Source organism: Epargyreus clarus, unplaced genomic scaffold, assembly GCF_041222505.1.
Source record: "Epargyreus clarus isolate Ecla_fem2 unplaced genomic scaffold, WU_Ecla_fem_2.2 ptg000010l, whole genome shotgun sequence".
Taxonomy (NCBI): Eukaryota; Metazoa; Arthropoda; class Insecta; order Lepidoptera; family Hesperiidae; genus Epargyreus; species Epargyreus clarus.
Genome location: NW_027332218.1, coordinates 6,503,760 through 6,526,206, shown reverse-complemented (window position 1 = coordinate 6,526,206; position 22,447 = coordinate 6,503,760). Strand labels below are relative to the sequence as shown.

The 22,447-nt window shown below is 34.0% G+C and overlaps 1 protein-coding gene across 1 annotated transcript in view; it reads right to left on the bottom strand.

Annotated features, from left to right (window-relative positions):
• Nucleotides 1-105: 105 nt before the first annotated feature.
• LOC140745400 (uncharacterized) overlaps nucleotides 106-22,447 on the bottom strand; it is a 115,644-nt gene continuing 93,302 nt past the window's right edge. The window contains exons 4-8 of the mRNA XM_073077238.1: nucleotides 15,741-15,916; nucleotides 14,998-15,104; nucleotides 12,569-12,756; nucleotides 2,200-2,312; nucleotides 106-1,841 (exon numbers count right to left, since the gene is read on the bottom strand). Of these exons, the coding sequence (XP_072933339.1) occupies nucleotides 1,617-1,841; nucleotides 2,200-2,312; nucleotides 12,569-12,756; nucleotides 14,998-15,104; nucleotides 15,741-15,916 (809 nt within the window). The 3' untranslated portion in view covers nucleotides 106-1,616. The remainder of the gene's footprint in view (nucleotides 1,842-2,199; nucleotides 2,313-12,568; nucleotides 12,757-14,997; nucleotides 15,105-15,740; nucleotides 15,917-22,447) is intronic.

Below are 22,447 nucleotides of genomic sequence, written 5' to 3'. Positions count from 1 at the left end.
CCTATTTAAAGGTTTATGAAAGAAGTAGGACGAATTTGGCTATGTTTTAGGTATCCGTATGTATAATAATGTAAAACTGGAATAAAACAAATGCGTACAGTGAATTGTAGTGAATTCGTTTATTTATTACATTACAATAAGTTAGGTCTAAGGTACAAAATAAGGCTATATCGTGAAATGTGAAGACGCTTACTTAAGGCAGTTCTTGCTTACCTTGTGCAAAGGTTTACACACTACTATTTACAATTATATTTATACATAGCATCTAAAAGATGTAGAAATTGGTCGAATTGCACGAGATAGGTACCTACTAGTTATTATAAAGCGTATAATTTTCAATATGCAAGCAAATCTATCAATTCGAATATTTTATAGACTATGGACTTAAGTTATTTTTCTTATAGTATTATGTGCTTATTATAACATTTTTGAAGTACGTATTAAGGTCATTGTCAATTTTGGATTTACTTTAGGTATTGCTATGTTAGTGGACGAGACAGGAACAGTTTTTACATAAATATTTAGGTACCAATATAAATGCCTTTAAAGACTGAAAAATACTTTGTCTTTATATGTAGCGGTCATTTTATAAACTGTCTTTTAATAAAAGCGCGTTAAAAAGGAGGTTCTCTTTCTTTTGTAGGACTTTCCATTACTTTTATTTTTAAAATGTTATTGTAAGGTGGACCCGTAGTATACTTACTCTTACATAATATGGCAAAAGTCACAAAAATGTAATGGCGGGTTTGAGAACGTCCAATTTAAATATTTTAGATTCTGGTACTTTCAATATACCGGTCATGAAATTGCTAATAAATGAAAAAAAGACGGAGGTTTACTTTAACAACATTTTAAAGTTATTTGTCTCGATAAACGTTGGTGCAAGAAACTCTAAAACATTTACATTTATTGCTTTTTTACCATTTGACTTATTAATAAAATTTATTTTTATTACACTACGATCTAAGGAAACACAAACAAACTATTATCACATTATATAAACGTAAGATGAACTAACACTTAAGATTTAGATGGTGACTCGTAAGAGTTGTAAGACTACGTCTAATATTCGATCGTCCAACGATAATTTCTGGGGATAGATTTTTAAGTATCTTAGGAACAAGAATAGCTATTATATGCCTACACAAAGAAACATACTATCAGAAGCTCTTTATATGTATATGATAATATAATATCCCTTACACAAATTGTGATATAAATCATTTAAAGATACAATATTTGCTAATTGAAATAAAATGAACAATTAATGCGACAGTATTTGGACAACTATTTTAAATATTATTAGATACGTATATTTATTGTTTTCCGTAATTATTGCAAGGAACAATAGTCATAATTATCTACTGATGTAAAAGTCACACTCCACAATTGATTAATGCTCTCAAGAATTAGAACATTTGTGACTCGCCCCTTTGACTTACCTACTTAACACACAATAAGTACATTGTTGTAAAATCACGATTTTTCTAAAATCTTACGTTGTTAAATTTCTGTCAGTCGATAACAATTTGCTAAAATTAATCCAAGCACACTTCAACTTCAATAGAACACTTTTATAGGTACTGATTTACTTAAAACACATTTTATTTTATTTTTTATACTATAACAGAATGTCTATTGGTCTTTTTGTCTGGTGCGTATGGTTCTAATTTCGCTGGTTCCGTGTTAAGCGCGCTGTAGTCCACTGGGAAAGGTGGTTGGGGTAAAGAGTCTTTAGGAGGCACGAGCACCCACTGTCCTGGCCCGTTAGGGTTCTTCCCCATCAGCCAGTTCGTGAAGCAGTGCATGTAAGTACCGTAGTCCAGAATTAAATATTGGTTCTGAAAAAATAAATATGTATTTTTTATAAACAATCTTATGATTTACTAAAACTGCTGCAAAGCAAAAAATATTAAAATGGTCCTCTCACTAACTGTGTGTTTAGATTTTACACTCTACACGCTGTTAAGGTTCAATTACTTGAAATATTTTCAGTTACAGATTATTTTTCTTTTTAGCCTTCCAATTATAAAAAGCATTACACTAAGTAACGCATGTGACTAACGTAGATGTGATATTATAAGATTAAGTCAGTTAAGTCCGTTATTATCCCATTATGGTTTAGTAAGTATTATATTTGTTCGACTTGCGGAGGCACTGCCGTGCCTCCAGATTAATAGGTAATAAATTTATAATTACGCTAGTCATTCGGTCGTAAGCTGTATCAATTATTTCTTCGACGCGGCTGGCGGTCAGTCCGATCACGGAGCGGTAAAATGCCGCGAGCGCTGACTTCGTTATCTCGCCTGTACCTGGTGGAAATATTTATAAGGATTAATTTAATGATAGGATCAGAATAAGTAATAGATATTTCGGCTAAAGCAGCATTTTATATCTGGTTCCGATTTTTTTTTTAAATATGAATGTAGCAAAAGACAAAAGTCCACTTGATGGTAAGTTTTCACTGCCGACTAAGAACATTTGTAATCCACCTACAGAAAATACATGGCTGTGAATCGACTCCATATATAATTAGACTGAGATCGGCCATAGGTCTAGATTTTCGAACCATCACAAATAATTAGAATGGTTTCGAAAAGATATTTCTGAACAACAAACGCAACTGATCCTCGAATGGGTAGGTAAGTGCTAAATGATAATTTTACTATCCGTTATCGTTTTAATAATTTTGTGCTTTAGACCATAATAAGTAGGGAATAATACTGATAACTTCTAAAAAATGTAAAGACGCTTGCATCGCTTTTTGTAAACTATTACAGATATTTCCTCTGCGCAACGTTATCGGAATGTAATAGATATCACTACATCTACTCGGATTCCGAGAAGGTTCCCTTAGGGTTAACTCTGTATCAGTAACGGAATATCGATGGTATGTAAGCGAGGTCGGAACCCATTGGGAATACTGAAGCAAATTACGTATAGTCGGGTACCGGCACATCCATAATGAAGAATAATTGCAATTAACCTACGTGCTTCGTATGTAACGATATAATTTAAGTATAATATTCTATTTTATTTATACATTAGTTTGTACTTGGACAATTATGGTAGAATTCATAGATTAGTCAAGATACTTCGCTGCCTTGAAATTGAATGAAGCCACAAACGACTTATTTTAGTAAGTTCTTTTTTTGAATTCTTGACAAATAAAAACATTTTTAGAGAAAAATTACGAATAAATAACGAATACTGCATAATTTACGTAATAAATAAATAATTATTTCAAATATTTTAGGGACATTTTAGCACGGAGACGTGGCAACACTTTTTTACGCAACTATTTCAATTCTCAAAACTGGGTACATTTTCTTGTTAGGAGTGAGTAATCTTTACCAATCTATGGTAGAAGTATTAGTTATGTCGATAATATACGTATGGTAGTTTACGAGTAGTTATCATTCAATTGTTTAAAAATAATTGGATGATTTTGTCTGAGTTCGAGGCTGATACCTATTAATGAAGAATAATTGAAATTAAGATATGTGCAATGTGCATCGTATAATGCTTTCGTATAAGTTTGATATTCAATTTTTTTTTTATTTCGTGTTTGAAAGATTATGAAAAAATGTTAATTGTATCTATTACAATAGTTACGGCCAAATATACGATTGCTTCTAAGTTACAAATTGAAATTAATGAAGAATAATTGCATTTATTGCATTACCTTCGTAGAAATGCTGTATTTTGAGTATTCGTTATTCGATAAAGCTAATATTATTTGTATGCATTAAAGTATTGTATATAATAAGGACGCTTGTTTATTAAAGCTGGATAATTGTGGATAATTAAATACACTAGTTAGTGAGTTAAAAATTAATGAATACAATACGATACGTATCAAGTAATTATAGAAGCTAACAAAAATATTTCTTGTAAACGGTACACTGAAATGGATTAAAAACATTTTGATGTCAATGCTTACACAAAACTCATTTTTGCTCTGAAATAAGTCTATAAAATCTCGCAGTAGGTACTTGGCAGAGTATCAGGCATGTCTACTTTTATTTGGTATGTGAATACCGTAAATGAAACAAAGAATCGTTGAGGCGGATGTAACAAAAATTGGACGGAAAGTGCACGGCGGGGCGAATGCAAGCTCGCTCGCTTTTTGGCTCAAAATATTGCTTAAAGTGCCAACTCTTAAGCTCGTTGGAAAATAACCAAATTCATAATTAAGGACTAGTCATAGGCTTTAACTGATGATGTATAGTACAGTTATGGCAAGTAGTTCGGACTGAGGTGAAAATTAAACACTGTAAGAAATGACAAACAAAATAACTTTTTAAATGTTTATTATGCAGAATACCAGATAACAGATGTAAATCTAATTCAGAATCTGGTTTTGTTTTGGTTTGTTGTTGTTGTTTGGAGTGTTTAAAAATTCGGCTTTTCTGCTCAATTTCTTTTGTTCTGTACCGTAGCTAGAATATTTAACAATTTAGCAACGTTCTGAAAGATTTAGCGGGGCAACATCTGGGTTGGTCATTTGATTGATGTGTTGTTTCCGAAACAGTATTATAGCTAGCATTTGTCTTAATTTTTAATGGAAGACTGCAATACGTAAATTTTAAATATAACGACTTCTAATTTAACTAACATCTACACGATGTCAGATTACTGGCTAGGAGACGTAGAGATTGACTAGGCTTGATTCTTGAAGAATTTAGAATTCTAGATTATGGTTTTGGGTCTAGGTGTATTTGTCTGTGTCAATAGCATTAAAATATATGTACATGGAATCATAACGTGTTATAAGTACCTATACTTAAAACGTAATTTTGTATTTCCCTTTTATACTTTTATTAGTAGTTAGGAAGGCATATTCGGAAAATATCAATAATGTATTATAAGTACATAGCTTTTTACACATTTACTATTAAAATGTTTATAATATCAAAAGATTTCTATATAATGATTAACGATTGGTCCTGATTGTAAAAACGCTACAGGATGATAAAAGAAACGGACTCCAAACAGATTTATTCTGTTTACGACCCATTTGAAGTGGATTTCAGCCCGAACTATTTATCATGCTCTAAGCTGAGATAACGATTGAAAAAGATTGATTTGGTTCGAGATGTAATCGAAAATTGATGTCAGGGAATCAACAAAGTATAACGATTGACAGGATACTTTCGATTGTTGCAAAGCGTTTGGTACAAATTTTACAATTTTGATACAGGGCGTCTAAAATGCAATCGGTATATTAGAGAGGTGTCATTATTATTTATTAACTTCGATGAAAATAACAATCACAAATAAAGCGAGCCTGGATTCACATAGTCTAAAATTTTGAGGTGGGTTTGTGATTTCACTAAATTCGTATTTTACTAAATTATGAAAACTCCTGAACTATAGTCTGATTCATAATTAGGTGTCCAAAATGTAAACAAAGAAATGTCACTGTCAAAATTAACAAGAAACACAAACTTTAACAAACTCAACAAAAAACGAAAATTTAACAAATATACACAATTTAACAAACGCATTATGTAAACGAGAAAACATTAGAGTTTGATCACAATCACGTAAATGAATAATATCAGTTACGAAACTAAAAATGACAGCACAAGAAATGTCTTGGATTCCGATTGTGTTACCATTATCACATTTTAATTTTCTACCATAAACTTTGTTTTTTATTATTATTACAGTATGAAACGAAATTGAGGTGATATAAATATTAGAAAATGTGAATTAATCTTAATTTATTTAGATTATTATTTTATTATTGTTGTATTACTTAAATATCGACAAAAATAAAAACTACCATTTCTAACGTATTTTCTTGATAGGTCAACACCTTTGTTTACATTTTGGACACCTAATTATGAATCAGAGTTTAGTATTACTTTTGCCAAAAATATATACCTATGTACCTATTTTGTTTGTCGTTATAAGCTGAGCGCTTAAGCGTCTCCAGTCTTTGTTGAGTTTTGGAACACACTGTATTACATGTTTAATTCCAATTTGCGAAAACTGGTAAATGGTATTTAGTTCTTTTTATTACGTTATTTCTAAGAAAATATATTACGTATTTACAACTACATTCACTTTATTTTAAAAGAACTCCAATAGACATGAAATAAATAAATATTATTAGTATCTTTTCCCTGGAGAAACGTAATACAATACATGAAGGTAAATGTCGATATATCCGAGCTCCACAGGCAATTAGCGTGACTCACGCCCCCAAAAGGTTTCCTGTCAGACGAACGAAGACGTTTTTCACAAATCCTTAGACTTCTTATGACCTCTACTTTAGATCAAAGGTTCTCAAAACTTTTGAACTGGGATTACTTTGATATTTCTATCTTTTTTTATATATATATAAAAAATAATATAGGAGTAGCAGACGAGCATGCAGTCCTGATGGTAAGTGGCTACTGCCGCCCATGGACATCTGTAATCAACCCCAGATAAGATTAGGTATTCCTACTTGAGGTCGGCCACAGCTGCGCCGCTACTCCTGAGGACTAAGCTGGAACGCCTCAGAAAAGTCTGTCCCCCTTACCACACCCTTCAAACCGGAACACAGCAGCGCCTAACACTGCTGTTATTAGGTAGGCATAGGTGTTGTCCCTGTAGTACCGGGACCAGAATAGGGCTACGGTAACCCTTGCCTGTCGTAAGAGGCGACTAAAAGGGGCTTCCGGGGTTGCGGGCGGCAAGAGTGGGAGCTCAAACCGTCCAGCAAGCGACCCCGGGAAGGACAGCGGTTTGTGTGGTCGCATATCGCTGTAATCACCAGGGGATGTGAGAGGAGCGTAAATTGCTCCCCCCAGGGCAGAGCCCGATAAAAGGGCATCGCGTTAGGAGGACTCCGGTCGTGTTCCGTTGGAGATCCCGGAGTTCTCCACCAAACGCTGAGGACGGCCACCGGGGGGGTTTTAGTGTGGTAAAAATCCCACATAACCCGGCGTCACTCCCATGGCGTCGGGTACCTTTTGAAGGTTTCCCCCTCGTCAACAAAAAAAAAAAAAAAAAAAAAAAAAAAAAAGGTAGGCATAGGTGTGGCGGTGTTGCCGCCGGAGTCGAACCACAAAGGGTTCTACCACATTGAAATGATCTGATTAATTGATGAAATCTGATTTTATTAGCTAATTAGGTTTGAGAGTAGCTAAGTCACAGAGGTAAGTATTTTGTTACTTATCGCACTGGTAGCGTAGAAACGGTTTTAATTCAAATAATCTCAGAACAATTGCTAGTTATTGTTCTGAGGAAATAATGCATACAAAATAACTACATATATTGAAGGCAAAGTCATTCAACTATCGCTCGTTATTAATAATCAATCTATCCAATGTTTTACCTACCAAAGATTGACGATTGGCGACGACTTCATACTAGCGTGTTATTTTCCGATCTTTATTAATCAAAAAAATTATAGATTGATTTATAAATATAAACGGACGTATAGTAACAATAGACCGGACAAAGGGAGGAAAGTACTCATCCACGACTTATTATCAATTGGTAGTACCTACCTAAATCATTTTAAAATGGTATAGGTATGTCAACTGTACCTACCTATAAAATAACATTTCGAAGAGAAAATACAATACAAAAGTAAATATACTACTGGAAAAAAATAAGGGATCAAAAAAAAATCCAAATTTTTCGGTAGTTTTCAACAGGTCGTAACTTTGAGAGAAATGGTCGTACAGGAAATTAAAAAAAAGGAAATTGTAGCTCCAAGTGTCTAGTTTTTGGATTAGAACTTCAAAATTTTGTAGCCTCCGCGGTTTCTGAGTAATCGTAGAAAAACCAGCAACAAAAAAAAAATCAAAATTTTTTTAGTTTTTTTTTTGGTCTACGGGCATGGAAAATTTTTTTTTAGCTTAACCACTATAAGGATCGGATACTTTGTTCATTTAGCTTTAATTTCTTTTTTTAAACACCCTGATACGTCCACTCCTCGCTGAGATATCGGTCTTCAAATGGAAAAGGATCTTTTTGTCTTTGATTATCGATATCTCAGCAACCAATGATCGTACAGAAAGTTAAAGATAACTTTCAAGAACTTGAATAAATTCCCCTTAACGACTGTCCATTGTTTTTTCGAAAAAAATTTTTTTCTTTCTGTCACATGAATTTGAAAATGCAACAAAAAAGGGCTTTTGGTGGTTTTTTGGAAAATCAAGCGCTGGATCGTAAATATTGAGGAAACCACTAATGTTAAGTGTGCCTTTTACAGTTCAATATGTCCACAAAAACCTTACAAAGAATCAAATTAATCCAGCCAGCCGTTTTTTTGTTTCACTTGATCGAATTTTTGAAAAAATTAAAGGATCATGTTTTTTGCTCTGAAAAGCTCATAATTTTTAAAAATGAGTAAAAAAATTGTTTTTCCGAGCTTTTTCCACATTTTTGTTCCAGAAAGTGCTTAAATTTTCAAAAAGAAAAGAAAAAAAAACTCCGAAAAAGCAATGGACAGTCGTTAAGGGGAATTTATTCAAGTTCTTTAAAGCCATCTTTAACTTTGTGTACGATCATTGGTTGCTGAGATATCGATATAATCAAAGACAAAAAGATCCTTTTCCATTTGAAGACCGATATCTCAGCGAGGAGTGGACGTATCAGGGTGTTTAAAAAAAGAAATTAAAGCTAAATGAACAAAGTATCCGATCCTTATGGTGGTTAAGCTAAAAAAAATTTTTCCATGCCCGTAGACCAAAAAAAAACTAAAAAAATTTTGAAATTTTTTTTGTTGCTGGTTTTTCTACGATTACTCAGAAACCGCGGAGGCTACATAATTTTGAAGTTCTAATCCAAAAACTAGACACTTGGAGCTACAATTTCCTTTTTTTTTATTTCCTGTACGACCATTTCTCTCAAAGTTACGGCCTGTTGAAAACTACCGAAAAATTTGGAATTTTTTTTGATCCCTTAATTTTTTCCAGTAGTGTAGATATAACAGTTTCATTAACTTGATATTTAATTACAGATTTTCTTAAAGGTTCTTCTATCAACAGATCTAAATTCAGAGCTCGCATGAATATTAGTAAAGCTGACAAATGGCTGACAGAATTGTCAGCCGTTTAAGCCATTTAATGGCTTCCTTCAATTACAAGGCGGTGAGATATCTATACTTATCTATGATTTACACTTAAAGTTGAACTCCAGTTTAGAAAAGAAAATATGGAACGCTTCTTTTAAAAGCTAATGTGTTTTAGTAAGGATTAACAACAGAATCAAAATTGATAGATAATAATTAGTTTTATTAGAGTTAATAATTAATAGGAGTGTAGTAATATATCATTATCTCCTTAATTAATTAAAGATTTTTTTCTTAAATATTTTTCTATCAACGGATCGAAATACAGAGCTCGCATGAATATTTCAGACGTAACCGCAAAACCTAAACTAACTTGTAATGCTACGTCTGTGCCGCCGCAGAAACCTGGTTTTCATTAAGAAGTAATTTCGAAAGTGGAATAAAGTATGCTAAGATTTTATACCTTTACCTTTACCTATGTAAATACGTATTTAAACTTAAGGTTATACTGTAATTTAGAAAATCTAAATATAGTTGGAGAGAGCTGAAAATAAAAGAATTTTATAACATTTTTTCGAATTAAAATCTAATACCTATTTCAGAAATTATAATCTTCTATGATCATTCGCATGAAAATAAATGAGATGATTTAAATTCAATAATTCTTTAATGTTGACATAGAAAATAAATCTATAAAGAAAAAAGTTAACTATTTTCTTTTTAACCGACTTTAAAGATAAGCAATAGAATTGACTGTAGTTATATTTCTCATTGCAGTTTTCTACATTTAATTTTTTTAAGTATCAAATGTAAATGAGTCTTTGTAACTATAAATAAATAATTAAATTATTATTATTATTATTATTCTTAAGTTCTGTATTTGACGTTATGTATGTATGTAAATAAAGTTGTATGTCCGCGATTTTCTAATAAACTACTGATCCAATATAGATTGAGTTTTGATTATTTATGTTACTGTTTTCATTTCAAGGATTTCGTTTTCATATAATTCTGCAATTACTTCGTTAAATGTATATGTTAATTCCTGATCTTTTTTAATATGTTTTATGTTTTAGTACTGTGTATATTGCAAAGTTTACGCACACCTGAGCCTCTAGCAATGATTTTGCTTTACGACTTTGTCTTACTTTGTTAATGTTACATATGATACAAATTTAAATAACAATGGACGTAGTAACATTTTCTTTATTATAATCAATATCAAAACATTGTTATTGACTATTTAATACCACTGCTATATGAGTTCTTGAATATAGAGATTTTGATTCAACGTTAAATTGATTGAATTTGAATGGAGAATTCAAATCAATAAGAAAGTCAAGTAAATTTCATTTTGTGGGGTAGTCAGATATTAAATGAATAATTAAGTTTTATAACAGAATTTTCAATACTTCTCTAACTTAATCCCCGTTCCTACTTTCCGACTTCCGACTTCAAAACGATGTATATTATTAACTTTCTTTAAGTTTTTTTTACCTTAAATTTAAAAAGAGTTTATTACCTAAAAGGGCATTCAAGTATCTAATGTTACCAATTCTCTCAATATCGTAGACTGACCCGCATTAGCAATGTATGAAGATACTATCGAAGGTCAGAGAGCACTCATAGTTTTAATGTTTACTGGGATTTGACCCTTCATCGATTTATAAAGAGCTTTTCCTAGCGCAAATATTTTCTTTTGGCAACTTTATTTTGTACTACCTAAATGTAGCTAGTGTACCTAACTGTTCAATCCGTTATTATAAACTTAGTGGTATGAATTTTGGTCTTCTGTACACACGATCTAGATCATGGTTTTATATATTAGGCACGTTGTATTCAATTCAAGTCTATTACAAATAAATGTACATATGATGGGAATGACGGTGAAGGTAATGTGGCGATCATCATATAATTTAGGAGTGGCTACGTATTTGTGATAATCTCCAGATGGAACCCCTGTTTCTATATGAAGTTGGTTACCCTTACGGTTAAGGTGGTTGTATTGAATGCTCGTTTGTCTTCAAAAACATAGTTGCTTTTACAACACATTACTTATGACGTGGGTATTAACGTAGATTAGTAAAGATTACTCACTCCTAACAAGAAAATGTAACCCATAGATATATTATCCTACTGACGTAGAATATATCTATGATGTAACCAGTTTTGACAATTGAAATTGTCACTGTCATCTATTTTCATGTTTGAATATTAAAAAAATGTAGTTTTTAGAGCATTTACGAATAAAACAATAAGAAAAAAAAAGTGCGGAGAAGTATTTTTTTTTTCGATTTCGTGTTGTTTTTGCACCACTTAGCTGCACATGTCGGCATTACGCGTAAATTACACAATGACAGTTGGAGAAGTAATAAAAAAACAGTCATCCATTTTACGTATGTGTCAGCCATTTGTGGCTTCCTTCGATTACAAGGCGGTGAGATATCTATACTAATCTAAGTATTAACAACATTACTATGAGAAATGACAACGTACTCGTACCATGGTACCACAAATATTAGATACCCATTGATAATCACAATCTTTAAAAATTGCGATCTTATCCTCATTGTAGGAGCTTAGCTTGGCTTTTGTGTAACTGGATAAATCTGGTATAAACTGGATTTGAAGGTCGTCGACCGGATTTGTCGCGATTACTCCTGCATCACGTATTCACGTATAACAGCGTTCCTATGTAGGCACTTTGTGATCGGCGTAATCCATCTTAAGTGTTTTGGTGACAAATGGTTTTACAATCAGTCAGAGGAACCTTATTAAATCCTCCGATTAAAATAAGCTTCATGTTTATCAAAGTTAATTGTGGAGTTTATTTGAATATATTGATCTTGGAATTAATGCCAATATGAAAAAAGTTGTTAGTTAAGATAACAGTTTAAAGGTTACTAAATTTCTCCTTAACATTACTTTACAAACAAACAGCAGCTTACTTGTCGATGAGTTATCAATTCAATCTATCGACGTCAACATAGGCTTCACAAACCTTTGAGATTTTTTAAAGAAGTCTCAGGCGTGTAGGTGTGCTCACGATGTTCATTCATCGTTTTAATAATATATCTTATGGGTATATATTTTTGAAAAATCAAATCCTGTGATTCTAGCCTCGAATCACCCCATTGACAGACTGAGTTTCAACCATCAGGCACACCGCATTCGACATCTATAACCAACTCTATATGAGGCTGTTAGAACCAGAGTAGTCTAACTACAAAAAACGCTTTACAATATGGAGAAAAGTAAAAGTGTATAGTCCGCTCTGAAGTTGTTGGGAGGAGGTGTAGTCATATAATTTACTATGGCGACGCGATTCATTTCTATGTTCAGAGCGGACTAGCAATTTTACGCGGAATATACAACATTTTTAAATTACGAAAATACAGATAGGTCAAAATCATTAAAATGCAATTAGGCCACTTTGGATCTAGCAGCCTCATATATGTAGATTCTATTCAACATACGTCACTTAATAAAATATAATATCCTACTCCAACAAAGAAATACCACCCTTAATAAAACTATGTCAGTACTTACTAGTCCTATCTACCACGTGGAAAAGAATCTTGCAAAGGTACTGCAAATAGAGCGGGAGGTCTGTGAATTTCTTCATCTCGCTCAGATGTAGTGCCCATCTTGCTAGCCATCCTTCTAGTGTCGTTCGCCCAGGGATACCACCGGCTTCGGGACCACACACCCTTCTGTAGTAGGGGAGTTCTGCATATCTGTGAATTGAAAATTAAAGAGATATTCCCATAAATCCATTATTGTACCATTAAGGAGTCCTTATTTAATAAGAAAGGAATATAATATAGGTTTTAAACATTTTCGATAAGTATATGTGGTTTCTGACAGACAAAGTTATAATAAGACTAGACTTAGAAAATAAGTATCTATTGTAAGTAGCTGTAGTCTGCGTACAACTGCTAGTCCGCTCTGAATATAGAAATGAAACGCGTCGCCATAGCAAATTATGACTACACCGGTTCGCAACAACTTCAGAGCGGACTAGCAGTTTGGCGAGAACTATACATTATGGAATTGTGTACTATACCTATATATGTATGTATTCTAGGCTATTTCTAACCCTGACTGTATATATTCCCATACAATGTATCCAGTATGAAGCACCAACCATGCAATATAGGCAATCAACCCAAGCCGCAAGTCACATCAATCGGAAGTCTACCTGTGCCTTCAAAGACTAATACTCCATAGTAGCAACATAGTAGCTACCTATACTAAGTTATTCATAGTGTTCCGCATTTGACTAGCTTATCGACTCAGCCTTATGGGTATGTAAATAATGTTATAGAATATATGATACCACTAAAATAAGTACTTAGATATTTCTCAGTACATTTTTTAGACCCTCTCTGAAACATAATTAGTTATTAATTTGTATAAAACAAAAAATATGACTGCATAAAAATAATTTACTGAAATGGGATAAAATACAGCCTATAATAACACTCAATTTAGATAATCCAACGAAACCTTGTACGTTAGCACACGTCAAGCCTTATGAGCTGCAGAGCCAAAAAATAAAACAAGTAACCTATGATATGATATATATGATTGAAAAATATTACGCTTCGTTGTTGGGTACAAAAACTATCTTGAAACTATCACTAAGGGAACTTTTTGCATTGAGCGAGATTACATCCGCACGCGTGTCTCACATTCAAACATCGTGAGATCTACAATTTTGAGAATTCTTCGTAGTAGTCTAAAACACACTCCTAATCCAGTGTGATGAATCTTACAAAATACGCTATTGAGGTCATAGATTAGTAAATATACTTCGCCGCCTTGAAATTGAATGAAGCCACAAACGGCTTATTAGTAAGTTCTTTTTTTGAATTCTTGACAAATAAAAACATTTTTAGAGAAAATTTCCGAATAAATAACTAATACTGCGTAATTTACATAATAAATAAATATTTATTTCAAATATTTTAGGGACCTTTTAGCAAGGAGACGTGGCAAAACTTTTTTACGCAACTATTTCAATTCTCAAAACTGGGTACATTTTCTTGTTAGGAGTGCGTAATCTTTACTTATCTATGATTGAGGTACAATTGCACTACAGAATTGTCTAAACCAATTTTAAATTTCCTTTTCACATTAAGGGAACGGCACGAACGCCCATGCGTTTAAATTTGAGAGTTACGACAAGATTCACGAAGTGCCATCCCTAATTCCGCTGAATTAAAATAAACCACAGAATAAATTAAGTGCAGAGATAAAGACCGTCTACTTAATAAGGATCTTGGAGCTTCCTTTATTAGTGTTAATTTGGAAAAGCGGACCGTAATTCTGAAGAATTATGATAATTTGTTACAATAGAATATTCATAGCCGGTGTTCTGTGACCTTATACTTATGTATATGAAAAAAGGTTCTTTTGTGTACTTGTAAGCATGTACACATGTAACAAGTACTTACTTTTTTCGCGTAATAAAATATTTTTTTCTTATGTACGCCACTAGTAGGCGAAATTTTACAAATAAATAATAAATATGTGTTACATACTTACATCTGTGCGCGTAACTTCGTCCCACGTTAAAAATACATTCTGATGTGTTTGATAGTCTGTCTCTTTTGCAGAATAATAAATAGGTATAATTACGAAAAGGACGGGAGAATTGTTTGCCAGTGGTTATTTGTACAAAGGTTATTCAAATCGGCAGGATTTTTTTGTCTTTTGTTTGAGAATGAAAATTACACTATTTTAATTAACAAAGGCAAAGGCAACTTCTTAGAATACAGTCAGCGTTTGTATTACATTTTCTTTAAAAATAATCAACGGAGAAATAATTGTATCATGAAAATGAAGAGAATTTATTTAATAACAAACGTGAATATTTACTTTTCTGAACTTTCGCAAGTAGAAGTTAATTCGTACGTTTATGATAATGAATTCGTGGCAGTTGTCCATTCGCGCCGTAGCTAGATTTTACTCACTTGGCAGGCAATGGGTTGATGAAATGTTCTATGAATTCTCTCTTCACCTCCAGTAAGATGTGGAACTCGGACGAGTTGGCAGACCAGTCCGCGAAGTGCGCTAGCTTCTGTAAATTACAACGAGAATTAAATTTAATTGTTCTCATTTCTTACGGCGCCGCTTGCATCGCAATATCGCAAAGCAAAGTGGACCGCCATAATTCTGTAATTATTCTCAACTGTTATTAAATTGACGGCATTTGCCTTTAAGGAAATTTTGCTATATTACGAAAAGTGAGAGACATTTTAACTTCACAAAAGCGTCTCTATTTCTCGCTTGGATAAACGAGAAATTTATTAAATTCAATCATTTTCAAATTAAGAATTTACGGTAGGTAATATTGTTTGTTATTTCTATCAGAGAGATAATTTTTTTGTAGTGTATTTGCTAATTTGGACGAATTTGATGAGAAACATTATTCCCTAATTACACATTCGCAACCCGTTGTAGGTACATTATTTTGTTTGTATAAGTGCTGTGGTTTTAGCTCTTTTTAGTATTACACAATTATAATAGTAAAATAACTAATATATGTTAAAAAATAATGACAATCTATTAAATAATGTTTTTAATTTCTTTCTATTAATAATTAAATATAATTAAGGAAAGCGTTAAGATGGCTTTGTTAACTTAAACTCGAAAAATATTTCTCTAATCGACACTTGTTTATTTCTTAAATTAAATAAAAAAAATGCAAAATTACTTCAAAAAACCCATCAAAGTTCTGGTCACAGATGACGTCATCGCGGTCGTGGTCTAGCATTTCTGTGAAGAAGAGCGTCATCTTGTCGCTCTGGACCGAGCTCAGCTGCGCCAGCGGTTGCTCCTCTTCCAGATCCAGGCACTCCAGGTCTTCGCTGCAGCGGTTCACCCATGTTGCTGTAGAAAATATAAGCATTTAAAGGTGGTGGAACCTTCAGGGCTTTTATTGTAATATAAGAGTAGCAGACGAGCATGCAGTCCACCTGATGGTAAGGCTACTGCCGCCCATGGACATCTGTAATCCCCAGATAGGATTAGATATTCCTACCTGAGGTCAGCCACAAATGCGCCGCTACCCCTGAGGAATAAGCTGGAACGCCTCGGAAAAGTCTGTCTCCCTTACCTTCAGGGTTCAACTCCGGAGGCAACACATCCATTTCTGTCTTATAATAGCAGTGTCGAGGTTTGCTATATTGTTATTCGAAGGAGATAGTAAAGAATAGATTCTTACTTGAGGCATTTCATATTAGTTTTTAGGGATAGAAACGACGAAAAGACACATGGAAGTTGTAATATAAATAGTGTGAAATTCAAAGCGTGTTGAGGTAGTTGAATAACGCCAACTTTTGAATAGACCAGAGATAATACCTTTTTATACACTTCATACTTTCCTACATGTACAACGCACCTACATAGATATTAAAGGTATATACTAGGTAACAAATCATTATAGAAATGTGTGTCACTGAACTACTCAAACTACATTTCTGCCGATCCGTATCATGTTCTACTTTTACTATCGCGTTCTGTAAAGCTGTCGCCAAAATATCTACAGTAATATCAAATCACAATACCGTAGTATCGGATAAAATGTTAAGCACAACCCAGATCTAAATCCTAACAGAGACAAGCTGGATGATAAACGATGTGAAACTTCCGAGCGTACGAAGATTTCGTATCTGTACGTAGTGCCTTTATGATTATGAGGATAAATGTATATTATAAATGTGCTTCTTATTCGAATTGTGAATAAATGAATTTTCTGTTTGTTCTTATTTTAAATTTCTTTTTTATTAACTTAAACTTTGAACAATGATAAACTTGCTTTCCGATTCTTGATTCTTTGTAAAATGCAAACAAAATTTATGTTGGAAAGTACTGGATTGACTTGGATATGGTATAGAAGACCAAAGGCGATATCCACTTACCATCTGGTGGACTGCCTGCTCATCTGCTACTCCTATATTACTCATATATTATAAAAAAATCTCACAGTCCCTCAAGTAATATTTGAGATTATTTAATGTAAATTTCGTGATTATTATCATGAACTTCAAACGAATCACATTTCTATTTAAAAAAAAGGAAGTCAATATGTATGAAGTACATAAATTGAACAGACATACGAAATTGGCATTATGTAGGTAAATAAAGGTACCAAAACTTCACCAAGACTGAAATCAAAATACATACAAGGATATAATTTATAAATAAAGTTTCTCCTAAAGAAAACAACAGCATTGAATGTCTGCAGAACGTGGTTTCGGCTCTGTTTATTTGCGGGCCACGCGGTGATCATAAGAGATCGTGTGTTGAATATAACGTGAACCTTTTTCCTGTACTGTGTACATATGTGTTCGGAAGGCCCTACCTAAATAACAAGAAACAAAATACATCTCGGTATGACCGTATTCCTGTATTAATACGAGTAGCTATCTTGCTATAAATTTGTATTTTGATAAAAAAGCACAAAGATGTACCTTTTGAAGTTGGTGGAACCCTTTGTAGTTCGAATCCGGCCGCACCACCGTTCCACCAATTTCTGCCTAATAACAGCAGTGATAAGTCCTAATGTATTATGGTTTGAAGGGTGTGCTCAGGGAGACATACTTTTACGAAGTGTTCAAGTTTAGCCTGTCAAGTCTTTTTTTATCACTTAGGTATTTGACTACTTGATCCTGTAGTACCGGGAGCAGAATAGGGTTACGGTATCCCCTGCCTGTCGTAAGAGGCGACTAAAACGGGGCTTCCGGGGGGGCGGGCGGCAAGAGTGGGAGCTCGAACCGTCCAGTCAGCGACCTCGGGAAGGACGGCGGTATGTGTGGTCGCATACCGTCGTGAACACCAGAGGGTTTGGGAGGAGCGAATACTGCTCTCCCAGGGCAACGCCCGATCGGGGCATCGCGCTTGGAGGACTCCGGTTGTGTTCCGTCGGAGATCCCGGAGTTCTCCAACAAGCGATGAGGACGGCCACCGGGGGGGTTTTAGTGCGGTAAAAATCCCACAAAACTTATAACTAAGTATTTCACTTTAAACTAGAATGTGCCGCATCTCCTGTTAGAAAGCGTCTCCTCTTTCAAAAGATTTTGATTCATACTTCGTTGAATTTGAATGAACGCTTACGTTCCTTATCAGCCCGACAAAGTGTGTCAGCAGACTGCAGTCTGCAGCGAAAATAAATTCTAAACGTAACTACTTTCAACATTATATAATATAGTAGTTACCATTTTATTAAATTTCAATTCCTATGAAAATAATCTACTATGACGTCATAACACAAGTATATTTTTGTATAAATATTGACTGCAAAGATTTATTGTTGTTGGTTAATGTAAATGTTTTGACCGATTCCATTTTGATTTCCATTTGGCTTCCATACCAATAAAATTGTTGGAGCGATAATATGTGGTTTTCAAATTGTTGTTTAATGTTTGCAAGAAATCTTAATACTTAATACGGCAGTAAGTAGGTCGCCAGAGGTGAATAACATCAACACGCGTCGTGGGGCATGTAACACCTCGTCAGCAAGTTTCGAGTCTGCGAAACTCGACACGACGCCGACCGCTGCGCCCGCATGTGGTGACACGTGCGTCCCCCGCCCCGCACCTCCCCCCGCCGAGGTGTCGCCGTGCGTCGTCATGTCCACGCCTCAACGTGACTACGCTGCAGCTGCCTCCCGCCAGCTACCCGGGAAGCGGAAGACAACGAGGCCAGAGAGGGAAAGCGGGAAACCCCGCATCGAGCCCCCTCGCAGTGCAGTGTCCAACCATGTGGCAGACAAGGATGGCTTTATTAAAGTCGAGCGTAAGAAGAGGAAGCCTCCTTGTTGTAACCAATGCGGCACAGCACCGACAGGAACGAACCATCTCCTGCGTCCTGCCGTTCCCGTGACGCACGTCTATGTCTCACGACTCCATCACAACACGAAGCCGTCTGACATAACGGAGTACTTGGCTATTAAAACCAAGTACCGACTGGTGGTCGAGAGGTGGTGGTGGAGGCGCGTAACGCAGTGAACTTTAGTTCATTTGTTGTACGCGTCCCAACCGAGCATATAGCGACCTTCCTAAAAGAAGACCTGTGGCCGAAGGGAGTTGTGTTCCGGAAGTACCGCGGAAGGAGAGCACCCCCGGAAGTCACCAGACCCGCGTCTCACGTCGCCGCAAATACGTGATTTAGTTATAAGTTTATATTAGTATATATGTTAGTCTGTAAGGTATATATGATATGGACCTCTGTATTCAATTATACTTTTGTATCTTTGTTTATATTGTCTGAAATAAATGTTTATTATTATTATTATTTGTTTAGAAAATTGACAGTTTTTTTGTTATTGAGGTTTTGTTAGGGTTGATTTCCATAGCTCAGAATACTTCTGAAGGAGTAGATATCAAACGAATTATTCTAGTAACTTAATCGTTCATTTATTTCTCTAGTTGTCTAGAATATTTTATGTAGACAAAAGTCAATAAAAACGAAACATTGTCGACAATATTTTTAAAAAAGAAATTATCATCTAATTACTTAATTGAAAATGTTCATTACTATGCATGAATGCTTCAAATGAGAGTAATATCAATAGAAAGAAGATGACTGCTTTAATTTACTAAAATGTTTCGACAAAGTTCCTATCTTCGCGAGAATTCTCTAGCATTTCACTAAGGCTGCAGAATCTTTTGTATTTATTTCTACGCCACTTTTAAAGCCTTACAAAGAAGTGTTTTAAAAGAATCTAACACTCCACTACGTAGAAATGTTACAAGGAAATACAGTTTAGCTTTTAACACATTGTTAATTAAATTGCTTTCTGATATAAGTGTATGTAATGTCAAAAATGTTGCTAATTTTCTGGTTTCTTACTTTTAAGAATTTATAGTAACTATCATCATCATCGTCATCTGATTATGTCTCTATTTAATCCAATAAGTTTTCTTTTGAAAACAATCATAAGGTAATTAAATCAGGGGTAAATTTAAATAATTGTAAATATACACTTAATAATTTCAGAAAATACCACCTAGGAAAATATGAGTAGGACAGTACCATATACACCACAATACTACAAAACCCTTTAAATAATTTCATTCAGTTCACTGACCTGTAAAAGCCAGGTACACAGAAAAACGTGACGAAATACGAACCACCATTTGATATTTATTTTTATTCACAAAAAAGCACAAAAGCATTCATTGAACATTTTTTACAATAGCACTGCTGATTCTATATAACAATGTTATGGAGTAACCTGTGAATGGAAAATAGATTTTCCAATTAGTAGGAATTTGTTAAATTCAGCTATTAATATTATAACGTTTCAATATTATTATGCTTTAACACGTGTATAGTAATACTAGACTGGGGTATGAGCAACTAAACCACTATTAAATTATAAAAAAATGTAATATTAAAAATAAAGTACCTGGAAGATTGAAAATATATTGTGGAATTTGTATATAAGAAATATATTGTGACAAAAAATAAATTAATCACAATTAGTCCGAAAAAAACTTGATATCAGCGCCATCTATCGCGTTCAACTGTTGCTAAGAACAATCCAGATTATTTCAAGTTGTTTAGGAGAAAGAGATTCAACTATACACGCTGACTGGAATTTTATATAAACAAACATACGAGTAAATGTCTTCATTTTCTGTTATTATTGTTGAATAAGAGTCATTAAGGTTGGCAAAGGTCGGTGACGTCAGATCGTGCGCAAGCAAGGGAATGGACCCTCAAATAAGGGTGAACGGATTACCGTGTCGCACTGCGGAAACCATTGTGAAAAGTTAAATTGGATACACCTGTATTGTTCGAGGTGTCGCGAACTTCTGATACTGTAATACCATCTGAGTATTATCTTCGAAATTATTATATTAGTTCCTGAATTCTTCCCTATTTTTATTTTTAATGGATCTATCAGTTTTGCTCAATAATATCTACTTGGAGTTTTAGATCATCTTGGAAACACGCAAATACTTTCAGCTGTTAGTCAACTTGTTGTTAGTCAACTTTGTAACACAAACTGTATTAAGTATGACCTTAAAATAAGTAAAAGTCTCTATTAATAATTAATCTATCCAATTTTTTGCTTATCAAAGGCAAAATTTACAGGCGGAAATTGTCAAAATTCAATCTGAGGTAGGAAAAAATTGGATATCACTTCAATTAATTTATTTACCAGATTATAGAGATTCATATAATATCTATATAAATAGATCGATTATTAATAATAACGTACACAAATGAATTGTCGTCTAATTAATCTACTGAACGGATCAGATTTTATTGCTATTAACGGAACATGAGATAAAAATCCTGAGATCGTGGATCCGAACCTCATTTAATTAAAGGTATGACTGGTATGAGCGTAATCAATGAGGGCTCCGGCAAGTTCCATATAAAAGAGAATTGAGATTGAATTGAAAGTGTACTTAATATAAATGTAGATAGTTATAGATTAAAAATATCGTACTTACGATACTTGGTTTTAATTTCTTTATTGCCGAATTCGAATTGCATGGATCATGGTCACGGCGAAACTGCGGAGGCGGAGAAACCGTTGACAAGTACTATTGGTAGATTAACCTATCTAGTCTATGTCTAATTCGAGTTTCTTTTTTAGGTTTAATGGTGGTAGAACCCTTTGTGGTTAGACTCCGGCGGCACCACCGTCACACCTATTTTTGCCTAATACCAATCCTATCTATCGTTGGCCGACCTCAGATATCTAATTCTATCTATTCTATCTAGAGGAATATCTAATTCTATCTGGGGTTGATTACAGATGTCCATAGGTGGCAGTAGTTGTTTAGGACTGCATGCTCGTCTGCTACTCCTATATTATAAAAAAAATATACCATAACACGACACAAAACACTAACAATATGTTTACGCACCGCACTTAAACTATAATTATGTATATACTTAATAAGTTATTTTATTGTTAATTACGTACATTTACACCGAGAAAGTTCTTAGAGCCATGTTTGATACCCCAAGGTGTGTTTTAATTACATTACTTGTGGATAATAATATGAAAATCACCGGGTGCACGCGATTCGAACACGAGGGCATTCAACTTTAGTTTCGAGCACACAGATTTAAGAATTATGTAGTAGGTATATTTTATATGACATGTGATATATTTTTGTGTGATTGTAAATGGTAAATAAGCATGCAGTCCGCTTGATAGCAAGTGGCTACTTTCGCCTATGGACACTTTTACATCTATAATCAACACCAGATGAAATTAAATTCTATATGTTGCTTCCCCTGAGGATTGGGTTGCAACAAAATACCTCTGTACTTTACCAACCTCTTCAAATACAGCTATTTTGAGGCAGAAGTACGTGCTATGGTGGTGCCTTTGGAGTCAAACCACATGGATTACACCAAAATACAGCAGCGTTACATCGCTTTAGATCCGTA